This window comes from Tympanuchus pallidicinctus, unplaced genomic scaffold (genome assembly GCF_026119805.1).
Source record: "Tympanuchus pallidicinctus isolate F22 unplaced genomic scaffold, pur_lepc_1.0 scaffold3, whole genome shotgun sequence".
NCBI classification, from domain to species: Eukaryota; Metazoa; Chordata; class Aves; order Galliformes; family Phasianidae; genus Tympanuchus; species Tympanuchus pallidicinctus.
In genome coordinates, this window is record NW_026294747.1 from 59017125 (window position 1) to 59039088 (window position 21964).

At 61.8% G+C, this 21964-nt stretch overlaps 2 protein-coding genes across 6 annotated transcripts in view; one reads left to right on the top strand and one right to left on the bottom strand.

The window, feature by feature from the left end:
* Nucleotides 1-107: 107 nt before the first annotated feature.
* On the top strand, nucleotides 108-5979 carry GBX1 (gastrulation brain homeobox 1). Its single transcript, XM_052696657.1, has 2 exons — nucleotides 108-634; nucleotides 5367-5979. The coding sequence occupies exons 1-2, from the start codon at nucleotides 175-177 to the stop codon at nucleotides 5885-5887; spliced, it is 981 nt and encodes a 326-aa protein (XP_052552617.1). The 5' UTR covers nucleotides 108-174; the 3' UTR covers nucleotides 5888-5979.
* A 5861-nt stretch (nucleotides 5980-11840) lies between these two features.
* Nucleotides 11841-21964, bottom strand: part of AGAP3 (ArfGAP with GTPase domain, ankyrin repeat and PH domain 3) — an 84438-nt gene continuing 74314 nt past the window's right edge. For all 5 annotated transcript variants that reach the window (XM_052696533.1, XM_052696536.1, XM_052696535.1 and 2 more), the window contains 5 exons: nucleotides 16443-16597; nucleotides 15949-16039; nucleotides 15441-15663; nucleotides 13070-13325; nucleotides 11841-12925 (listed from right to left, as the gene is read on the bottom strand). In XM_052696533.1, the coding sequence (XP_052552493.1) occupies nucleotides 12704-12925; nucleotides 13070-13325; nucleotides 15441-15663; nucleotides 15949-16039; nucleotides 16443-16597 (947 nt within the window). In that variant the 3' untranslated portion in view covers nucleotides 11841-12703. The remainder of the gene's footprint in view (nucleotides 12926-13069; nucleotides 13326-15440; nucleotides 15664-15948; nucleotides 16040-16442; nucleotides 16598-21964) is intronic.

The window sequence follows — 21964 nt, forward strand, 5'->3', positions numbered from 1 at the left end:
CGCGCCGAGGCAGCGAGCGGGCGGGCGGGCGGCAGCTCTCGCCGGGCGCCGGAGCCCACGGGAGGCGGCGGGCGGGGGCCGGGGCCGCGGCGGGGCCCGGGGTTGCGGCGAGTTGGCGGCGGCCCGAGCTCGCCGGAAAGTTGGTGCCGGCTGAGCCGGTGGCGCCCGCTCGCCATGCAGAGACCCAGCGGCCAGGGGACCGCCTTTTCCATCGACTCGCTCATCGGGACGCCGCCGCCGCGCTCAGGGCACCTGCTGTACACCGGGTACCCCATGTTCATGCCGTACCGGCCGCTGGTGCTGCCGCAGGCACTGTCCCACGCGCCGCTGCAGTCGGGGCTGCCGCCGCTCGCACCGCTGGCCTCTTTCGCCGGCCGCCTCACCAACACGTTCTGCGCCAGCCTGGGCCAGGCCGTGCCCTCCATGGTGGCCCTCACCACGGCGCTGCCCAGCTTCTCCGAGCCCCCCGACGGCTTCTACCCGCCGCAGGAGCTGCCCCCGCCGCGCGTCACCCCCGACGCCGGCTGCCGGCGGGGCGCCGAGGGCCTGGAGCCGGAGGAGCTGCCCCCGGGGCGCGACAAAGGGCCTCCCGAGCCGTCGCTGCACTTCCCGGACCCCTTCCCAGGCCTGGCAGGTAAGAGAGGTGACGGCGGCCTCGGGAGCCCCGGGCAGCCTCGCGGTGGGCAGCGCCCCCCGCCCGCCCCTTCCGCGGGCTCCGTCGGCGCCGGCTGCGGGCGGACGAGCTCCCCGGGGCGAGATTCCCGAAGGCGGCGCGCCGGGTGCGGGATGCGGCGGGGCCGGAGCTGCAGGAGGCGGGGGGGGGGAGGTGGCTCGCCGCTACGCTTCCGCTCTGTCCCATCGTGCCCAGCGAGGGACCGGGCCGGCCGCCCTCCGCTCCGGGCCGCCTCTGCAGCGCCCGCAACTTTGGCGGCTCGGAGCCAAACTCCGCTCGCCGCTTCCGGGCCGCGCCGCAGCCGCCGGTCAGAGCCGTCGTGCGGGGCGGGGCGGCGGGACGGGGCGGCGCGGAGCTCTCCGAGGTGCTGCCGACCCGGCCGGCTGAGGCGGAAGAGCCGCGGGGCGGATCGGTCCCGTCCGGGCGCCGCTCGGCGCTCTCTGTAGGTCCGCGCCGCGTATCCGCACGGTGCCGCGCACCGCGGGACGGGATCTCCGGCCGAGCCCTCGCTGTCCCGCGGTTCGGCGCGTTCCGGGTCCCGCTTTCATCCCGGCCCCGCGCCGCCCGCAGCCCCGCTCACCTTCTCTCCGGTTCGCTGCGCCCGCGGCCCCGGCTTTGCCCGACGGAGCGGACAGCAGGCGGCTTCTCTCCGGGCCCCCGCCCGGTGCTACTCTGAGGCTGCTTCCACCACGGCCCCGGGCTTTGTGAACATCCCCGGCTGAGCAGATGCCCTCCCGGTGACTCGTTGCGCCGTTTCTCTGCCAGCTCCAGCTCTTGCTCTGTTCCATCTCTGCTCCCGCAGTCCGGGGACGGAGGCTTCTCTGCAGCGTGGTTGACACAAACCAAACGCTGCCTTTTTGTGGCACGGCCTGTTCCTGAGCTCTGCCTCCTCCCGAAGGCTCCGAGATCCACCTTTGTCTCAGAGTCTTCCTGGCACAGATCCGTGCTGATCAGTCTCTGCAACTTCTCGCAGGGCTTGGCTGTGCTCTGTCCTCCCGTTACACTCCTGGCTAAGCCCGGCTGCTCTCCTTGCCCTGACTTGTTCCTTGCTCAGAGGACCGTTGCATGCATGCAGGTATCCCTTGAAACCACTCTCTGGTTTAGGACAACTGCAGCGTTTTGCCTCTCCTTTATTTGTTACTGAGCTTTGGTGATCCCTCAGCACTCTGTGCTGAGTCAAGCACCCACAGAGGTCCCACTTTTGTTTTGAAAGTCTCCTCAGGAACAGAACTGCTATGGCCAAAACCTGCATCTGTGCGATCACATCCTCCCACTCTACGGGGAAACGAGCAGCACTGTGCTTCACCTCCCTCTGTGGCTCCTCTGTACCTGAGCTCAACGTGTTGTCCTCCTGAGGGACTCAGATGAGCTGTTCTGAAAATTGGACATTTCTGATATTGGGAAATTGTATCTCTGAGGCTCACCCTGTTGTGACTGTTCTGATGATGGAAGGAAATGTGTCTCACTGCTGCTGATCATTCACTGCTGCCTGTTAGCAGCTCTCAGCACTGTTCCTGCTCTGAAGTCGTGAAGGATGCTTCCTTTTCTGCCCATGTGGAGCCATGAAGGCACCTTTGCCCAGGTCTGAGAGGATTCCTGTATGTAATTTTTCTCTTAACTGTACCTGTCAGGGCCCACGGAGACGGACGGCAGGCTTGTTTTACCAACCAGGTCAGGTGAAAACCATGATGGTTGCTGTGGGTTTTTTCCACAATCAAGAAATTCAGGGAAATACAATTCCCAACCGTAATGCAGCTTTCAGTAGCATCCTGCGTGTGGCCCTGGCCAAAACTTTTGTCCAGGGAGGAGTAAGAGAGTGTGATCCAATGCAATACTGCCTACATCAGCCTCCTAATGCTGCACCTCAGTGGCTGCTGTTTCTGGGTATGTATCAACCTTTGACCCATTCCTTTTCTATGTTCTTATTTAGCCTCCTCTGGAGCTCATCAGAAAGGAGACAAACTTGGTGATACCTACAGGGCGTTCTGCAGGTCTCTTATCTGCGGTAGAACCGTGCTGAGGGCCTCCTTTCGTCTGTCTGCTGACATTGGGTGAATCCTAAAGAGGTGGTTTCTGTCCCCAGCCTCCATTAGTGCTGGGGAGTCATTGCTCCATTTTAGGGCCTCTCTCTGCACCTCCTCTGTTTCAGGCTTCCAGTTGTGGTCGCACTTCTTGAGAGGGGAGAGGCGCTTAGGGAAAGTGGTGGTAGGAAGCGGTGAAGCCTGGGGGCTGCTTTGTTGCTGCGGCTGCAAGGAGGAGTTTGATGCCCAGGAAATGGCACTCAGCACCCTTCACATCCCTCAGAGCACATTTCTTCCTGAGCTGCAGAGATCTCCACCAACATCCAACCTCTCTTGGGCCCATGCAGTAAATCCACATTCAGTTGTGTCTGAGAATAATTAGGGTGGAGAAGTATTGTGTTGTTCCCTATAAATGAGCGTGACAAGGAGCTCTTGAGTGTTTAGTGACACAGGGCTCTTCTGGCTCTCACAGCACCCATTCCTGAGCCAGGTCCTCCTGACCCTGCTTGAATAACTGCTCCCTGTAACGTTCTCCAGTCCCTCCTCACCGTGCCCATCAAATCCATCATCAGGTCAGTGACAAGTTGGGATTTTGTGAGGAGGGAAGAGATGGACCGATCCTATTCTGGCTCCTGTTGGCTTTTTCAGTCACAACACTTTGCTTTGTGCCAACTTCACGACCTGCCTGAGCGCCTCGGAAAGCCTCAGCACACTTCCCACCAAAGGGGTGGGCTCCACTGCCTCCATATTTCCTCCGTGAGGACATAGCAGGTGGTAAAGGGACCAACATAACAATTGTCTTTGTAAAAACATCTGCTTTACAGTTCACCGCGTAGTCTGAGTTCCTTCCTGCAAGCTCAGCCCTTCTGTAAGATGCAAAGCAGTCGGTGACTTGAAAACCTGTGGTCTGGCTGTGTGTTCAGGTAGCAGCTGCTTCACGAGATGATGTGTTGCAGTTGGCAGCTCAGACTTTCTCCAGTCTCCTGGTGACCATTTGCACCCACAGCAGCAAATCCCATCTCAGCACCATCTCATGGTGCGCTGCCGGCCTGTCCTCCATCGGTGCGGAAGGGCAGAGTCTGAGCACAGCTCTGAGCTGGAGGAGGCAATGATGTCCTTGTAAGAGCTTTCTCATCTTGTCAGGCCTTGTGAGCCCACAGGCAGGGCAGGCACACAGAAATGACCCCCCTCCTTCTCTTGGGCAGAGCAGCACTCGCACGAGGCCGCGCGTGAGCAGCCAGGTGCTTTGTGCCGCCTGCTGCTCATCAGCCCCACAGCACAAAGTTTCCAGGTCGTACATTGCCAGGACCATGGGAGGCCCCTCCCTGCTCCCAGCCACCATGAAGACAGCGCTGTCTGTTCTCCCATATCAGAGCACAGATAAAGGTGCTTATTGCTGCACAAACCAGGAGGAGCAGAGGCATAATTTCAGATCTCCAAAGTCAGTGACCTCGTCTTGGGCAGCCACAGCCTTGTGCAGGATGGAGAAGAGAAGTGGGAGCCCCACATCAACCAGGCTTGTAAGAACATCTCCTGGGCTCAAGCGATTTCTTGCAGCTGCTGCTCACGTCTTTGCAACCATCCACCGTCAGGCACCGGAGGGCTGTCCAGCCTTCCTCTGAGGTGCAGGGAGCTTCTGGAGCACCAGTGGCACGTGTTGGTTCCCATTACTGCTTAGAGACTCAGAGAACTGCTGCTGCTCCATCTGCGTGCGGGGTTGTGTTGAGTGATGGTGCTTCAGCTCCAGCTGCAGTTCCTGCCCCTGGGTTGATCTTGGAAATCTTGGTGGTTTCAGTACCAGAGGGCAAAGCTTTTTCGTCTGCTTCTGGTTCCTCCTCTCTCTCTGTGATCCGTGGCTGTGTCCAGGAGCAGCTTTTCACTCTACCTACTATAAGGCCTCTGTTGGAACCCTTCTGTCCAGAAAGTGACTGCCTTCCAGGTTGCTTTCTTCTCCACTGCTCCCACCCATGTTCCTTCTTGCTCCATGGCTGTCTGACCACTCAGGCACCCCTTTGGACCACAAGAAACAGACGAGAAGTCTATCCCCACTGCATCCTTCCAGTATCACTTTAGGTGATTAGCAGAGATGTCTCCTGGGGTCCAAATCCTTCCTTCCATCGGGTGTCCGGTGATGCTGGCAGCCTCTGGCCTGCGCCATTGCACAGAGTGGTGGGAGAAACCAAGATTTGGTCATCAGCTGCCTACACACACTGTACCCCTCTGCTGCAGGGAGGGAGGTATGGCAGCAGATGCTTTGCAATTGCCCTGCAGAGCTTTGCTGGCTGGAGCCAGCTCAGGCTGCTGCCTGGGAAGATCCTGCAGCTCCTCTGGGCCGACTCTTGATGGATGAACAGCGGTAGATGCAACGGGATGGGGCAGGGGGAGGGCCGAGCAGAGCGAGGTGCAAGGCTCTTATTTTCCTCCGGGGTTACAGAAGGCTGGACAAGCCCAGGGGCTCCGCGGTGCTCTGCTGGGGTGCAGCATCTCTGCTGTCACAGCGGGAAAGGGGTGGGGGCAGATGCAGGCGGTGCCTCGTCATACCCTGCGGCGCCCGCGGATGTGCGGGGTGTGCGGGCGCTGCGGGGCAGCGCGGCGGGGTGGGATGCTGGGAGCAGGGCTGCGGGGGCTGCCGGGGGCTGCGGGTGCGGGCGCTGACGCTGTGTGCCCCGCAGACGCCAAGGCGTACAGCTCGGACGAGGAGAAGCTGGAGGTGAAATCGGCAGCGACGCCGTGCAGCGAGCGGGAGGAGGAGAGCTCGGCGGGCGACAGCGAGGAGGAGCCCTTCCTGGACGGGGCGGCCGCGGCCTCTCTGGGCCCCAAGGGGAAGGGGAAGGGCGGCCCCGCGGCCGAGCAGCCCCCGCCGGGCTCCGGGGCCGGGAAGAGCCGCCGGCGGCGCACGGCCTTTACGAGCGAGCAGCTGCTGGAGCTGGAGAAGGAGTTCCACTGCAAGAAGTACCTCTCGCTGACGGAGCGCTCGCAGATCGCGCACGCCCTGAAGCTGAGCGAGGTGCAGGTGAAGATCTGGTTCCAGAACCGCCGCGCCAAGTGGAAACGCATCAAGGCGGGCAACGTCAGCAACCGCTCGGGAGAGCCCGTCCGCAACCCCAAGATCGTGGTGCCCATCCCGGTGCACGTCAACCGCTTCGCCGTGCGCAGCCAGCACCAGCAGATCGAGCAGGGGGCCCGACCCTGAGCCGCGGCGGCTCTCGGACCCTGGGGCGGAGCGCCGGCAGCGGGAGGGGCCCGGGGCCGCTCGCACTCCTCTGTACATGTCCCTTATTTATTCCGTGTAAACTCTGTACATACGGCGGCGCGTCCGTCCGTCCGAGCCGCGGGGAGCGAGGGCCGCCCGCCCGCCCCCCGCCCCTCGCTCACGGCTGCTCCTGCCCCGCCGGGCCGGGGCCGCGCTGTCCGCCAGCGCCCGCTCGTGTATAGCTGTGATTTCAATAAATTATTTTCTATGGAGCCTCTTCCGCGATGATGCGGGGCGGGTGAGGGGGGGGCAGGGCGCGCGGCCGGAGTGGCGGTGCGGGGCGGTGCGGGGCGGCGCTGCGAGGGGCAGCCGTGGATTCGGGGACGCCGTCGAGTCCCGTCCGGTGCCGGTGCTGAGACGCGGGAGGGTCCGGGGCATCGCGGCGGTCTCTGGAGCATCCTTGGGACCGCCCCCACACGGCCACCCGTTGCCTCTGCCGGAGCCCCTCCTCCGGTCGCAGCTCACCCGAGGCGAACGGTGCCCCAGTGCAGCAGGAATTCCCCCCCTAGGTCCAATCCACACGCTGGCAGATGTGCGAGGTCCTGCAGGCAAAGCCCTGCCCATCCCTTGTGCTACAACTGGCCCTGAGCTAAGCAGACACCCATGCTGAAGCTTCCTGCCCGCTGCCCCCCTGCCCCCAAGGGCTGCTCCATCAGCTCTGTGTGCTCACACTGACAGCACCACCAAGGCCCACCAATTTCTCTCCAGCTCTGTGCGTTCCAAAGTGAGGAGGGTTCTCACCACTGAGCTGAACTCCAGGGCCTGATGAAGATCCAGTTTTGCAAAGGGCACAGCTGCACCAACAGTGCTGGGCCAACAGTGCAGGAGGTTGCAGTGCTAGCTGGATGCTGGGCCATGAAACCCCCTCCTGCTGGTTGGAAGAACATCAGCCAGAGAGCTCCTGTGGTAGTAACACCCAGTGCAATCCCGTCCCTAACAGGAAGAAAGCTCTCTCTAGGGATGTGGGATGTTGCTGCTGGGATACTGTTGGTCATTGCACCCCTCCTTGGAAGACACAGCTTCTGAGAGTGGGAGACACCCCTGACAGCCACGGCTGATATCACAGCGATACAGAATCACAGAGTACTTGAGGCCGTGAGCATTTCAGGGTCCTTCCACCTCCCCCCTGTCCCAGTAGGGCCACCCAGAGCAGGATGCCCAATAGTCAGGTGGGATTGGAGAACCCACAGTCTCTGGATCTGTGTACACAGCTCCTGCTGTTTTGCTGCACATCCTTCAGCCACATTCCCAAGCACCAAAAAAAGAAACTCTAACCCATTTCCATGCTACCTGGGGGAGGTTCCCTCTTACAACCCTTCCCTCCTCAGCAGGTGGCTCCTCTTAGTGGGGAGCCTGGCCCTGTGCTCATGCAGCACAGCTGAGTCCTCTGGCTTTGGAGCACAGGGGGCTTCTTGCAGCCACATTGGGATGGATTCTGTCTCTGTCCCCTGCATCACTGAGCTGGAAAGGAGATGCAGCATTCCCCCTGTGGGCTCAGACTGCTCAACTACAGCATCTGTTGGCATTCACTGTGGATCAGGGGAAGTGGGAATCCTGTGGCAGCTGCCCCCACCATGCTGCCCAGGGGAGCAGCGGTGCCTTTGGGATGCTGTGACAGAGCTGCCTGCACCTGAGAGCTGTGGCCAGGTATCTTCTCTCTTTTTAGGTCCTGTTTGGGCTGAGGCTCAGAACACAAATTTACCAGCCTTACGCGGCTGCAGAAAGGGACAAATGCCACCTGCAGAACTTGCAGCAGCTCCTGCGCAGGGCCTGGGCCAAGCAAGGATGGGAGCAGCAGTGGAGGGGTAGAAGAAAACGTGCAGCAATGAGCAGTGCTGTGTTACGTAAATGTGTGCAGGTGTGGGGTGTGAGCGCTGCCACTGTAACCCTGCAGCACAGCCCCCTGCTCTGGAACACACACAGCAGCAGTGCTGGGAGCCACTGGAAGGTATTGAAATGCATTTTACAGCGTCAGAGAACCCTCTTTTTTCACCTGGCATTTCCAGCTGATGCTGCAGTTTGGTGAGTGCCATCAGTTCATTGCATTCTCATCCCATCTCCCCACCTCCACCACTGCCATGGGCACGCACAGCACTGCTGCTGTGGCTGCACTTTGCTCAGGGACTGCTGGCAGCCAACTGGAGCTTCCAGCTGCTTGAAAGTTATTTGTTTTTTGCCTTTTTATTGTTGTCAGTCTGAGAACCGTTACACAGTGCAACCCTACACACACTGATGTCAATGGAACTAAAAATGCTGCAGAGGGGCAGCACTTTGGTGCCGATGGAAGGGACAGACTCAGCGCTTCACCAGGAGCACTGGGAGCTGCAGAGCAGCACGGTGCCCCTCACACAGTGCAGAGCTGAGCTCCCTGTGAGCATTGCAAGGCATTTCCTCCCTGCTGCACAGCACCAAGAAAAACACTGCAGCACTCCAGTGAAGGCAGTGCATGGCACTGCCTGTGCAGCACAATGTGGCTCCAGCACATCCCAGCAGAAGAGCCGCTGGGGCACAGGGTGCTCCATGAGTCAGAGCTGCAGGTGCTGCACCATTCAGGCTGGAGGGGGAGGAGAGCCCCAAAAACACAGGCAGTAAGGACAGCCCTGCTGTGACGGAGCCGTGTGGACAGGAGGAAACCTGTGGGGGTCTCTGCTCCAGCACTGCTGGAAGCTGCCTGTCTGGGGAGGATGCTGAGGAATGAGTCCAGCCGACCCCACGCATCTCCAAGGGTGCCCATCCCACAGCATCATTGGGAACCCATCCCAGAGTCCGAAAGCCTTCCTGGGAATTTGTTTTCCATCTGTCTAGTCGGAGTTTCCCATGTATCAGCTCGTGTGTGGTGCCCTGGTGTAGCTATGGGGAGGAAGAGGCTCTCAAGCGGGCACCCAAACACACACACAGGGTATAAGGAGATACAGACATGGGTGTACAGACACTGTATACACCAACATGCATGTATGTATACATGCATGTATTTATATATATATACACAAGACTTTTTTTGCCCTCAGTTGTCAGTTTCATCTTTTACCAGGGAATTCTTTCTGCGCAGACCCGCTCACTCATTTATTTGGAAAATGATTCTTGAAGAATTAGGAAAAAGGCAATGATTGCATTAGATGGGGTGCTTATTGGCCTCCTGTCAGGACAGGGCTTTCAGTACAACGCTCATGGATCACAGCACACTCCACCAGAGGGGCTGCACGGAGAGCTGCTGGCACACAGCGCACTGCTGTGCCCTGCCTGAGCCCTGCAGGAGCCGTGCAGTGGAGCTGCTGGAGGCTCCCAGCAGGGAATGCTGTGCTGTGATTTGCAGAGCCCTGCAGTGGTGGTTGGTGCAGGTTCTGACCCGTTGAGGTGAATTACACTGTGAGGTGAGCGTCACCACTGCAAGAGCCCTGCTATGCAGAAAGCCTCTACCCCCATGGGGAGAAGGGCTCTGGCTGCACATGGGCAGGACAGGAACAATAGAGTAGAATCCATAGAATCATAGGATGGCCTGGGTTGAAAAGGACCTCAGAGATCATCTAGTTTCAACCTCCCTGCTGTGGGAAGGGTCACCAACCACCAGACCAGGCTGTCCAGAGCCACGTCCAGCCTTCTCCCGCTGGACTGGCACGTAGGAAGGGTCAGGAGCTCTGACCACCTGCAGTGCCTCCACAGCCACAACCACAGCACCAGCACAGCTCCAAATGCAGGTGTGGGGAGGGTTGGTAGCAGGCTTGGCCGCGATGACCTCAGCAGCAGAACGCCAAGGCTGCCCATAGCCTCAGCTCCCCCACCTGGTGCACAGCCTCAACCCCAGCCCCATGCTGCCCACAGCTTCAGCTCCACCATCCCTCAGTGCTGCCCCTCTGTACCCGTAGTCACAGTCCCACGTTCCCCACCTTGGAGCTCCGTGCAGACCCTGCATTGCACAGCTCTACTCAGCTGTCCCTCATGCTGGTTGCATGCTTTGCATTGCTCTGCCTTCCCTGCACCACGCCTCCTCCCCCCCAGTTCATTCAGGCACTGCTGGGAGGGCGCAGGACCTACCAAGGATCTGCTCAGCCCCCAGCCCCATATCAGAGGCACCGATGTGCTCTGGGCCCTTCCCAGATGCTTACATGTTGTGCTGGTGCTTGTGGTGTGCATCTGTACAGAGTAGTTTGTTGACACCTGCAGGACTGCTGGGGCAAACCTCCTGGAGAAGGGCTGCACTGGGTGTGTGCTGGCACTGCAGCTATCTGTCCTGCACAGCTCAGTGCCTTACAGAGATCCCAAGGGTGCTCCTGGTGCCCTGGGGCAGACCTGGTCATGCTGAGATGTGCTCCTACAGCCCAGCAGTGCAGCCTGAATGGTACCTCACCACAGTCAGTGCAGTGCAGCTGCTCTGCATCTGTTTGGTGTCAGTAGTAGGGATGTAGGGCACCTGTATTTTCTGCTGGGGCAGCTGTGCCACTCCCCAGAACTCCATCTCCAGCCCCCATGCATCCCAAAGCATCACCAAGCTGCAGGGCAGGATGCTACTGGAGTGCCTGCAGAAGCCGTGGGGCACAGCCCCATTGTGAAACAGCCCTGTCACCCTGCCCTCCCGAGCTCTGACAACTGCCACGCTGCACAGCTGGGCACACGGGCACCCGGGAGCTCTGCAGTGACAGCTGCATGGGGACAGCTCATAGGATCTGCGCTGAGGACGGGACAGCATTGCAGGGCGACAGCAGGCGGGTGGCAATGGGGCATCTCCTGCCTCCATAAAGGGCTGTGCCTCCCTGCTCCAGACCTCAGGCAGCTTCAACTGCAGGTCCCCTGCTGCTGCCCCGCGGTGCTCACTGCCCACCGCGGCCAAACTGCCCACACGAGCTGGGAAAAGGGCTTCTGTCCCTTGTCTGGGCTCTGCCACACCACGTCACTGCCGGCACGGGGCAGCCAGGATGAGGGCAGCAGCAGGGAGTCGGGGTGGCAGCGCCACCGCCAGAGGGACATCGGCTTGGGCGTCAGTGCCACGGGAGCCGGCCGCAGTGCCGCGGGTGCTCGGGGGGCTGCTCAGGGCTGCATCCTCACATGGCCCGCGGGCACGGGCGCAGCGCTGACCCCGGGGCCGACGCTGGGGGCTGAACGTGGGGCCGTGCCCACGGCTGGGGCCGTGCCAGCAGAGCCCTGCGTCGGGGGCACGGCAGGACCGGGGCAGGGCGGGATGGGAAGGGAGGTGCCGGGGCTGGGCCGGGCGGGATCCCGCACGGGAGATGATGTATGGGCAGATGTATCAGATCGCACAAGATAAACAAGCAGTGAATTTCATCAGGGCCCATCATGGCTTTAATTTGGCTGCCTAATGAGTCAGATCCAGCCGCGCAGATAAAAGTTGTCAGAGCCGCAGCCCTAATGAATTTCTTGCCACTTGTAATCAAGGCAGCTTGTCTGAGGGGGATGATTAATGGGCCCCAGAGGAGCTGCCGTCCCTCGGCTTCCATTCCCACTAATGCAGTCGCCAGGAAATTAACCAAACCCAGCACCGGGCCGGGGCCGGGGAGCGCGTGCGGCTGTGCGGGGGCAGCGGAGGGGCCGGGCTTGGAGCGGCAGAGCGCGGGGCAGCGCAGGAGGGGCAGCACGGGGACACGGGCGCACGTGGAAACGTTCCGGCACCGGAGGAAGGGAACGTTCCTCACCCGCAGCCTCCAGAGGGGCAGCCCCACCGCGAGAGGGGAGAAGTGGGGCTGGGAGGGGGCTGCAGGGGGGTGTCTGCAGCAGGGGGAGGCGTTCCCTTGGTATCACACAGGACTGGGGGGGCACACAATCCTGCACCCCACGCCAGTGCCGTGGCACAGCTCCCCGGGCGAAGGTCTGCCTGTGTGCCAAGAGCACAGCAGAGCCCTCAGTGCGGCGCCGAGCCCCAGGGCAGCACATGGAGCCACGCTGGCAGGAAGTGGGTGCTTTATTGGCCTTCATCTCCTTGGCTGCAGGTAACACACACAGGGCAATTCATGGCAAAGAAACACTATATACAGAGTGTCCATATAAATATTTCCAATGTACACTTTATACACAAGTGATGGAGACGTTCCAAGTCAGAGCTCGAAGCCTCGGGGTCCCGGTGCTCAGCTGCAGGATGGCCCCAAGCAGAGCGGGCACTCTGCTCCTCCCTCCTGCTCGGCCACAGGGCGCAGTGGGACCTGCAGGGTGGAGGCACTGCGCGTGGCTGTGGGGCTTCAACCTGATGGGACAGTGACTCTACACAGACAGACAGACACAGATGGGCCCCAGAGAGTCCTCTGCCCCTCTGGTAAGCAGTGGGGTGGAGGGGTCCATCCAGGGGCTGCAGGGAAGGACATTCCCTTGGCATCAGTGTGGGCAGCACCAGCGAGGGGACCCCCATACTGGCCAGAAGCAGAGAGGGCCAGAGGGCTGCGGTGAAGAAGCGTTCATCTCCCACTGCCCCCCTGCACTGGGGCACCTCATGGCCAAACGGAGGACAGAGGGACAGGCGCAGCACTGGTCCTCCCCGTACCTCTGCACAGGGGCGGGCAGCACCCCGGACCACCTCCAGCCCTGCACTACCTACACGTGAGTGTGATGGGGGCACACAGGAACTGTCTCTCCTTCCCCTGTACCGGTCATGAAATGGGGGTACCGAGTCCCCATCCAGAGCATCCTCTGCACACAGGCAGCGCTGGGCCCCTTCCAGCCGCAGAGGTCCCAGGACCTGGGCACAGCACAGATGGAGCGGGGGTCCGTAGAGGGGAGCACGCAGGGAACAGCCCTGAGCCCCGCTGCGAGGAGCTACACGGCGCTGGGGCTGGTGCTGAGCTCGGGCGGCACGGCAGCGCAGGTGTTGTTGTTGGCGTTGGCGTTTCGGCGGGGCAGGCTGGGGGTCAGCGTGGCACCATCGCCGGGACAGCCGTGCTGCAGCAGGATGTCGATGCACTCCTGGCTGCCCGCACGCCGTGCGTAGGCCAGCGGGGTCAGACCCCGGGCATCCCGACTCTTCACATCCACCCCGTACTGCGCGGGAGAGAAAGCGGCCGTCAGTGGCACCCGTGGCACATGGCCGGCTCCGTGGCACCGGGGGGGAGATGAGCAGCGCCCAGGGCACTACTGCCAGGCTGGGGGGAACCCAGGGGAGCAGGTGCTGAATCACAGCCTTACCCAGATGAGCAGCTGCGTGAAGACAACGTTGGCCATGGCGCAGGACAGGTGCAGCGCCGTGCGGCCATCGCCGTCCCCATAGGTCTCGTTGACCTCCTCCTTGGTGCCGTGTGCCAGCAGTGTCACCACCAGGCGCAGGTCGTCCTCCACCACCGCCCGCAGCAGCTGCTGCCCCAGTGGGATGTCCGACTGCGGCAGCGGTGCCAGGAACAGCTTCTGCTCATACTTAGCACGGATCCAGCGCTCCTTCTCCTCCCTGCGGGTGGAACAGCGTCACACGGGTGCCAACGCGGCTGGGCTGCGCCATGGGGCGGGCGCAGCGCCGCCGTTGGAGCATCCCGTGCGTCAGGAGCAGACACCGCGGCGCCGTGCCACGTGCACGGCCGTCAGCGGGGCTCTGCGCTCATCGCCTCGCTCCCGACACGCACCTGTCTGTACCGACCTACGGCTCCGCACCTCCAGGCGGCGGGCCGCGTGCTCACGCCGAGCTGCAGCCCCCATCGTGCACGGCGATCCTTCGGGCCCCTCCACCGCGGAGCGCTGCCCCGCGCTCCCCTGCCCGCCCGCACCGCGCCAGCCCAGGGACGGCCAGCCCCGCGCCGCACCCCGCCGGCAGCAGGAGGCTCGGTGCCGCGCAGCGTTATCGGCAGCGTTATCGCTGCTGCCGTCTCGCCTGCAGCCAACAAAGGCTGTGGCCGCGTCCGTCCCGCCTGGGGCTGCGGGGCCGCCGGATCGATGCGCGCCGTGCCGCCGCTATCTGCTGCCATTCTATCCATCTGCATCTGGCGGGCGGCCATCAATGCCCCGCGCTGCGCATGCTCACTGCAGCCGCCCCCTGACCCGCTCTTATCCGCTGATAAGGGCAGAATGGGCTCTTGTTGGGATGAGTGACAGCGGAGGCGCTCCGATAGGGACAGACAAGGGCCTGAAAGGGACGCACCCCTGAGACCCGCAGGCGCTGCCAAGTGTCTGTTAACCCCTTCTGCCCCGCAGCCAGCTGGGCTCCAGCAGCCAGCGTGCGGCCATGAGCCCTGCTGGGTCCTGATGGGTGGGACAGCCCTGCTGGGAAGGAGCGGCCCTTTGTTTCCTAAACGGACACTAAGAACGGGACAGACTTCAGCAGGGTCTGCTGTGATGGAATCACAGAATCACAGAACAGCCGGGGTTGGAAGGGACCCCAAGGCTCACGAAGCTCCAACCCCCCACCAATGCAGGGCCACCAACCTCCCCATTGCACAGCAGCCCAGGCTGCCCAGGGCCCCATCCAACCTGGCCTCCAACACCTCCAGGGATGGACGGGGCATCACAGCCTCTCTGGGCAGCTGTTCCAGCCCCTCCCCGCTCTCACAGCACACAGCTTCCCCTCACATCCAACCTCCAGCTGCCCTCCCTCAGCTCCAAACCATTTCCTCTCGTCCTGCTGCCATCTCCCCTTTCAGAGTTGAGTGACAGGACAAGGGGAAATGGTTTCAAACAAAAGGAGGGGAGATGTAGACTGGAAATAAGGAAGAAGTTGTTTCCAATGAGGCGTTGGCATGGTTTGCCCAGAGATGTGGTGGGTGCCCCGCTCCTGGAAACGCTGTGGGTCAGAGGACAGGGCTCTGAGCACCTGATGGAGCTGCGGGTGTCCCTGTGCACTGCGGGGAGCTGCACTACATGGCCTTTAAAGGTCCCTTCAACTCCAACCATTGCATTGATTGTGATCACTGCGTCCAGTGAGTATTGTGTTCTGTGAGCACTGTGTCCAGTTCTGGAGCCCCCAACACAAGAAGGACATGGAGCTGTTGGAGCAGGTCCAGAGGAGGTCATGGAGATGATCAGAGGGAGCAGCTCCCCTACAAGGACAGGCTAAAAGAGCTGGGTCTCTTCAGCCTGGAGAAGAGAAGACTCTGAGGAGACCTTACAGCAGCCCTGCAGTACCTGCAGGGGCCTACAGGAAAGGGACATTTTATATGGGCAGGTAGTGGCGGGACCAGGGGAAATGTCCTAAACTGGAAGAGGGTAGATTTAGACTAGATATTAGGAGAAATTCAGTACTGTGAGGGTGGTGAGACACTGGCACAGGTTGCCCAGTGAGGTTGTGGATGCCCCTCCCTGGAAGCAGTCAAGGCCAGGACGGATAGAGCTTCAAGCAATGTGGTCTAGCAGGAGCCGTCCCTGCCTATAGCAGGGGGTTGATGACCTTGAAGGTCCCTTCCAACCCAAATCACTCCATGATTCTAAGATTCTGTGATGCTGTGACATCCCTAGAGCAGGCAGACCCTGGCACAGCTGCGGCTCTCTGCCCATCCTCTGCTGATGGCTCCCAACCTCCCCACTGGACGTCGCGGTGCGGCTGTGAGCGCTGTCCCTGCAGGGCCCGTCCCCTTACCGGCTGCTCTCGGGGGTGGGTTTGGGGTACCCCTCCACAGCACCCTCCCAGACGGCGTTGGCCAACGCGTTGCCGATGGCGGCCATGAGGGTGAGCAGCTCGCCAGGCCAGTCGTCCAAGTCCAGCGAGCGCACGCGGGAGAGGTGCGTGCCCAGGTTGCGGTGGATCCCAGAGCACTCGATGCACATCAGGGCACCCAGGTTCAGGCTCGCCCAGTCAGGATCTGCAGGAGGTGACATCAGAGGGGCACAGCCAGCACGGGCACATCAGCCTGTTCCCCTCCCGTCACCCCACAGACCCTCCCAGGCATCCCAGTGGCACAGAAGCAAGGACCTCCAGGACCAGCAGGGCATAGGGGTCAATCCCGCAAGGCCCTTCCCTCCCCTAATGACTGGCTCCCCAAGGAGGGGACAGAGCAGCCCCGCAGCACAAATCCCCCCGTGGTCAAGGAGGTGGTGGCGTGCTGCCCCTGCCCACCCCTCCCGTCCCCCAGCACGGTGTTCCTTACTGGGCGCATCGCAGTCCACGCAGAAGCTGTTACCCCGCGCAGTGCGCACTGCCTGCATGGCCTGCGCATCTCCCTGGCTGCCCAGCCGTGCCTGCAACAACACCAGCAATACAATAGCAATCTCAGGTGGTCCCACAGCATCCTCTGGGCCACCACCCCCAGGGTCACCACCCCGGAGCCATTGGGAGCCCCAGTGCCGTGCTGCAGGGGTGAACAGTGCAGGGTTCCTGAACACCAGACAGATCTGGAGGAAGCTGAGGGGCAGGGCTGGGGGCCAGAAGGAATAGGGCTCCCCGAGGGGTGGAGCAAGGTGAGGGGGCTCTGTGGGGCACAGCGAGCTGGGGAATGAACCCAGAGAGGTGATGGGAACGCAGGGAAGGAGTGCCACAAGGACTGGGAGCAGAGGGCTGAGGATGCATTCAGCCCAGGGCAGGTGTGGATGCATCAAAGAGGTGCCAAAGAGGAGGGATGAGGCAGCATGCAGCTGCCCTTACCTTGTTCTTGCTGCTCTCACAGCCCTGCAGGCTGGCCAGGATCTGGCTCTCGATGGCCTGCACCCAGAGCTCCCGCTCCTCTGACGTTGAGGCCTCAAAGAGCCACGTCTGGCCCGTCAGGGACACGATGATGAACTCAAAGGGTTCGTCTGGCTCTGCAAAACAAAGGTGGTGGCACTGTCAGGGCTGTGCCTTGTGGGGTGCAGGCATGGCAGGGACAGCGGTGTCCCCAGGGGAGGCATGGGGACGACATACAGGGAGGACCCAGGGATCCAAGCCAGCCCAGTGCTGCTGCTACACAGCTCCATCTGGGCACACAGCCTCTGCCATGCACCAGCAGCTGCAGCCATGTTCCCTATTGCCCTGGGCTGCGAATGCTGTCGGTCTGTGAGCTATTGGAGCCCTGCTCTCCGTGCCTCACATCTCCCAGTCCCTGGAGAAAGCTGTTGCCAATGGTAGCAGCCCCTCTGAGGACCTGCAGCCCCCACCAGCTCCCACCAGCCCATCATCCCCATGGGCTGCCCTACACAGCACAGTGTCTACGCCCCGCAGCAGTCCCAAAAGTGGCACCCAAAGCCTTTCTCTTGCCGTGAAACACACGAGATCCGATTCCTGACTTCATGTCTTTGGAGAGGTATTTTTGGGGAGCCCCTCAGCTGCACACACACCTGGAGGTCAGATACGGCCATCCCTCTGGGTGCAGGATGGGCTCAGGGGTGGTGCGGAGCATCCCTGCATCGAGCTGCAGCAGGGGGATGCAGAGCACCTGGCTGAATATCTCGGTGCCCTGCACATAAGGAAAAGGCCCCACAACAACCAAACGCTGGCCCCAAAACGTGGCCACTGCTGGGCTCTCTGCACTGCCGTCCCAAGCAGGCAGGGCTCAGCACCACCCCGCCGTGCGCCCAGCGCCTGCGCCCACCTTTTATTGCCAACTCCGGTAGTTAGTGCAGTAAATGACTTAACTAAGCGGGGCCTGAATGGAATGACTAATAAACGTTATGTCACAGCACACGCTTCAGCTCATAGCAAAATGATTTGTAATTACCTAATTAGCGTTATGCAAATAACACCCTCATCTCCATAATGTGCCTTCCCAGCTCTCTATTAAAAGCAGAGTCAACCGCATGGCTCCGGAGGCAGCGCGGGGCCAAGAGCGCGGTTTGGGGCTGCGCCTGGGGGTGAGCAGGTCCTGCCCCACAGCTGGGGGAGGCAGGGAGGGCAGCGGGAGGTTGGGAGCTGCTGGCCAGAGCCCACAGACCCACTGCGGGGACAGCGAGCTGCTGGAGAGCTTTGTGGGCTGGACGTGCTGTGCCCACACACGTGCCCCACTGGTCTGCTGCCGAGGGAAGGCTCCGTGGGGAGGGACAGCTGAGTCCCCTTGCAGGCCCACGCTTTCTTTGGAGGACCACCACTCACAGCTCTGCGCCTCCCTCTGCACAGCTCAGCTCTCGCTCCGAACAACGTGAAGGTAAACGTCATCCCTGTGCCATGGCGCAGTGCCCTGCTCCTCACACAAGCTCAGGGTCCCACGCCTCTTCTGAGAGTGAAACACCCAGAGACACCCAACTCCGTGCTGCACCCTGCACAGAGCCCAGCAGCACCTGTTGGGGTTGGGAGCACAGACGGGGTCAGGAATGCGGGGCCCGGTCCCACATCAACAGACACTGGGAGGATGGAGCAGCCCCAGGACGAGGGTCCCAGGTGCAGTGCCAGCTGCCTGCCCTTACCATGGATGGGGATGCTGCTCCATGCCCTGCACCCTGCACTCAGCGGGGGAAAGCCTCTAGGGAAAGCTGCCAGCATCGCCCCTCTCCTGCAGAGACGGGAGGTGTGGGGCAGCACGGGAGGAGGCAGCGGGTGCCAGCAGTCTCATTGCTGGGCTCGTCCCCTCAGTGCTGCCCTTTACCTAATGAAATGATGCTTTGCACTGCTCCGGCCCTACCTCCAGCTCTCAGACAGTGCTCAGCACGAAACCCTGCAGTCAGTTTGCCTCTCACCCTGAGAGATTCACTGTGCACGCCCAGGGATGGCCAACACCAGCTCAAAAACAGCCCCGTTCCTTCCTCTCACCGCTCAGTACCTCTGCACTGAGCACCACTGCAGCCCAAACCCCCCTGCACCAGCACGTGCCTGCCCTGCAGTGCCCGCCCGCCTCTGGGGCTGCTCTGAGCTCAGGGTCCCAAGCTCAGTGTTCTCCAGGACAGACAGGTGACACCCCTGTGGCTCTGGGGACGTCCTCACCCCGAGGACATTCTGCAGCCCCACAGCCCTGCCCCAGCACCGCAGCCTCCCCTTGTGCCGGACCTCAGTTCTGCCCTCCTTTGTGCCGCACGGATTCCAGCCCAGCGCTGAACAAAGGGCCGCTGCTCCCACAGCCCGCCAAGAGCGAACAAAGGGCGGCTGCTCTGCTTCCATGCCGGGCTCCTTTCTGCAAGGGAAAGCACCACTGTGCCCTGCAGCAACTCGGGGCAGCGCTGCGGGACGGAGCTCCTGAGGATTGGGAAGGCTGCAGGATGGCAGTGGGATGGCAGCAGGGAGGTGTGGGATGGCAGCGGGATGGCAGTGATGGCTGTGGGTGACAGGGAGGGCTGTCCCAGGGCTGCTGCAGCACCCATCTCCCATCATCTCCCTTCTCCCGGCCCACGGGGTGCTGGTGGGAGTCCATTACGCAGCTCCATTAGAATTGGTGGGCAGTGGAAATGAAGGAGCTCGCCTCTCTCCCTCTTGATGATTTTTTGATGATGTTTTAAAGACTGAGCTCTGTGAAGAGCTGCTGAGCGGAGCTCGGCACGATGCAGCTCTGCTAATGGGCGTTAACCCCCCGACCCTGCTCCAACGCCGGCAATGAGTGCTCCAAATGAGAGCAAAATTAACGAGGGCACCGCACAGTGCCGGGACAGGGCAGGGCACGCAGCACTCGGACACGGGAAGTGGCCACATCACCACTCTGAGCACGCTGAGGGCTCCTGCGAGCAATTGGCCCTCAGGGACTAATCATCCCCAGCCCCACCATACACACAGCCCTGGAAGGAAACAGCTGCCCGCAGAGCCACAGAGCAGAGCTGCCCAGGGTAAAGCAGTCCAGCAGAGCATGGAAACGGCACTGCCACCTTGCAGCAGGGACACCTGAGGCAGAAGCAGCACAGGGAGAAAAAAGGGGAACAGCGGCATCCCAGAGCTCATGCCAAGGCCTGTTTGCTCAGCTCTCAGCCGGGGATCTGAGCAGAACCGGTACCTTCGGGTGGCTTCAGCACCCAGTGGAGCGCACCGAGCCGTCCTGCTGGGGAGGGCTCACACCACCGCCGCGACGGCGCAACAGCAGAGCGCAGCAGAGCCCTGCAGGATGCCCTGCACTCCCTGCTGCAGGACTGCTCCCCTGGGCTGTGCCCCCCAGGGGGTCCCCAGCCCACAGCTCTGCTGCTGAGCTCCCGCAGGGCCCAGGAGCGGGCAGCCGGGTCCCCAGCCCCGGGATGCTTGTTTGCAAGCTGCCACTGTACCACATCATTATGAGGTGTTTGGGATATCAACAAATTAGCAGGCGTCTGGGAAGAGAAGGATGCAGCACCATTCGTAAATGTCAGCTCGCTGCCTCCTCATTTTGCAGATCATTAAACCCAATATTCCTAACCTGTATTAGTGCAACGGGGACGGGCCCCCTCCACAGTGACGAGCCGCCAGGAGAGCTGCAGAACATTGCTATGGAGACCCTGCAGCGCTCCCGGCCCTGAGCCACAGTCCTCCATGGCCCCACGCTGAGCCGGCACCTTCTGCCGTGCCCTGCCCTGCCATGCCCAAGGGCTGTGCGGGGCTGTGGGCAGTGGGGCTGGGCAGCGACATCCACAGAGATGTGCAAACTCAGCTGGGTTAAGAGCATCCATCCTGGGGCACCAAATGCCTGTGCACACGTGTAAGCGTGCATAGCGGGGAAGGACAAGGAAGGCAGCTGAGCAAGCGCAGCCAGGAGTGGGCGACACTCCTGAGAGATGCAGGGAAGGGCACTGAGGTCCCCATGGACGGGGGCTGTCAATCTGTGTGCATGTGCAGGGCATGCAGGCAGCACACAGGGCTGAGGGGCACCGACAGGGCGATGCCATGCACACACTGTGCTGCGTGGGGCAGGCGGGGGCTGAGCATCGCACTGAGATCCAGCAGTGCAGTGTGCATGGCTCAGCCCCGTGCTCACAGCTCAGCCCTGTGCTCACAGCTCAGCCCTGTGCTCAAAGCTCAGCCCTGTGCTCAAAGCTCAGCCCCGTGCTCACAGCTCAGCCCTGTGCTCAAAGCTCAGCCCTGTGCTCACAGCTCAGCCCTGTGCTCAAAGCTCAGCCCTGTGCTCACAGCTCAGCCCCGTGCTCAAAGCTCAGCCCTGTGCTCAAAGCTCAGCCCTGTACTCACAGCTCAGCCCTGTGCTCACAGCTCAGCCCCGTGCTCACAGCTCAGCCCCGTGCTCACAGCTCAGCCCTGTGCTCACAGCTCAGCCCCGTGCTCACAGCTCAGCCCTGTGCTCACAGCTCAGCCCTGTGCTCACAGCTCAGCCCCGTGCTCAAAGCTCAGCCCCGTGCTCACAGCTCAGCCCTGTGCTCAAAGCTCAGCCCCGTGCTCAAAGCTCAGCCCCATGCTCACAGCTCAGCCCTGTGCTCAAATCTCAGCCCCGTGCTCACAGCTCAGCCCCATGCTCACAGCTCAGCCCTGTGCTCAAAGCTCAGCCCCATGCTCACAGCTCAGCCCTGTGCTCAAAGCTCAGCCCCATGCTCACAGCTCAGCCCTGTGCTCATAGCTCAGCCCTGTGCTCATAGCTCAGCCCCATGCTCACAGCTCAGCCCTGTGCTCAAAGCTCAGCCCCATGCTCACAGCTCAGCCCTGTGCTCAAAGCTCAGCCCCATGCTCACAGCTCAGCCCTGTGCTCAAAGCTCAGCCCCATGCTCACAGCTCAGCCCTGTGCTCAAAGCTCAGCCTCATGCTCACAGCTCAGCCCTGTGCTCAAATCTCAGCCCCGTGCTCACAGCTCAGCCCCATGCTCACTGCTCAGCCCTGTGCTCAAAGCTCAGCCCCACGCTTGCAGCTCAGCCTCGCGCTTGCAGCTCTCTGCCGTCGGCCCCGACAGCCGCTGACAGTTGGCATTAATCACGCACCGCGCCCCAACACAACTCTTTACTGGCCATCAATTTCCCATGGGTTTTAAAACTAAAAAACAAAGACAAAACCGCGTCGTTTGGCCGCCGCTGAGCAGCACATTAAGGGGCTGTCAGCTTCTCGCCATGCACCCTGCATCACTCTTTAAGCACATGAGAAGTTCATTATCCCCGGAGCTCTGGCAGCCGCGGGGATGCTGGTGCAGGGAGCGTCACGAAGGTGCTGCTCTGACTCTCGGCCCCGCGCCGCCGCCACCAAGCGGAGCCACGGCAGGGCACCGGGGGCACGGGGCTCGGCTGTGGGGATGGCACTGCTGCCCACAGCACTCCGTGTCCCCGCGGCGCCCGCGGCCCGACGCCAGCACCCGGCAGGGTGCCGTGCAGTGCCAC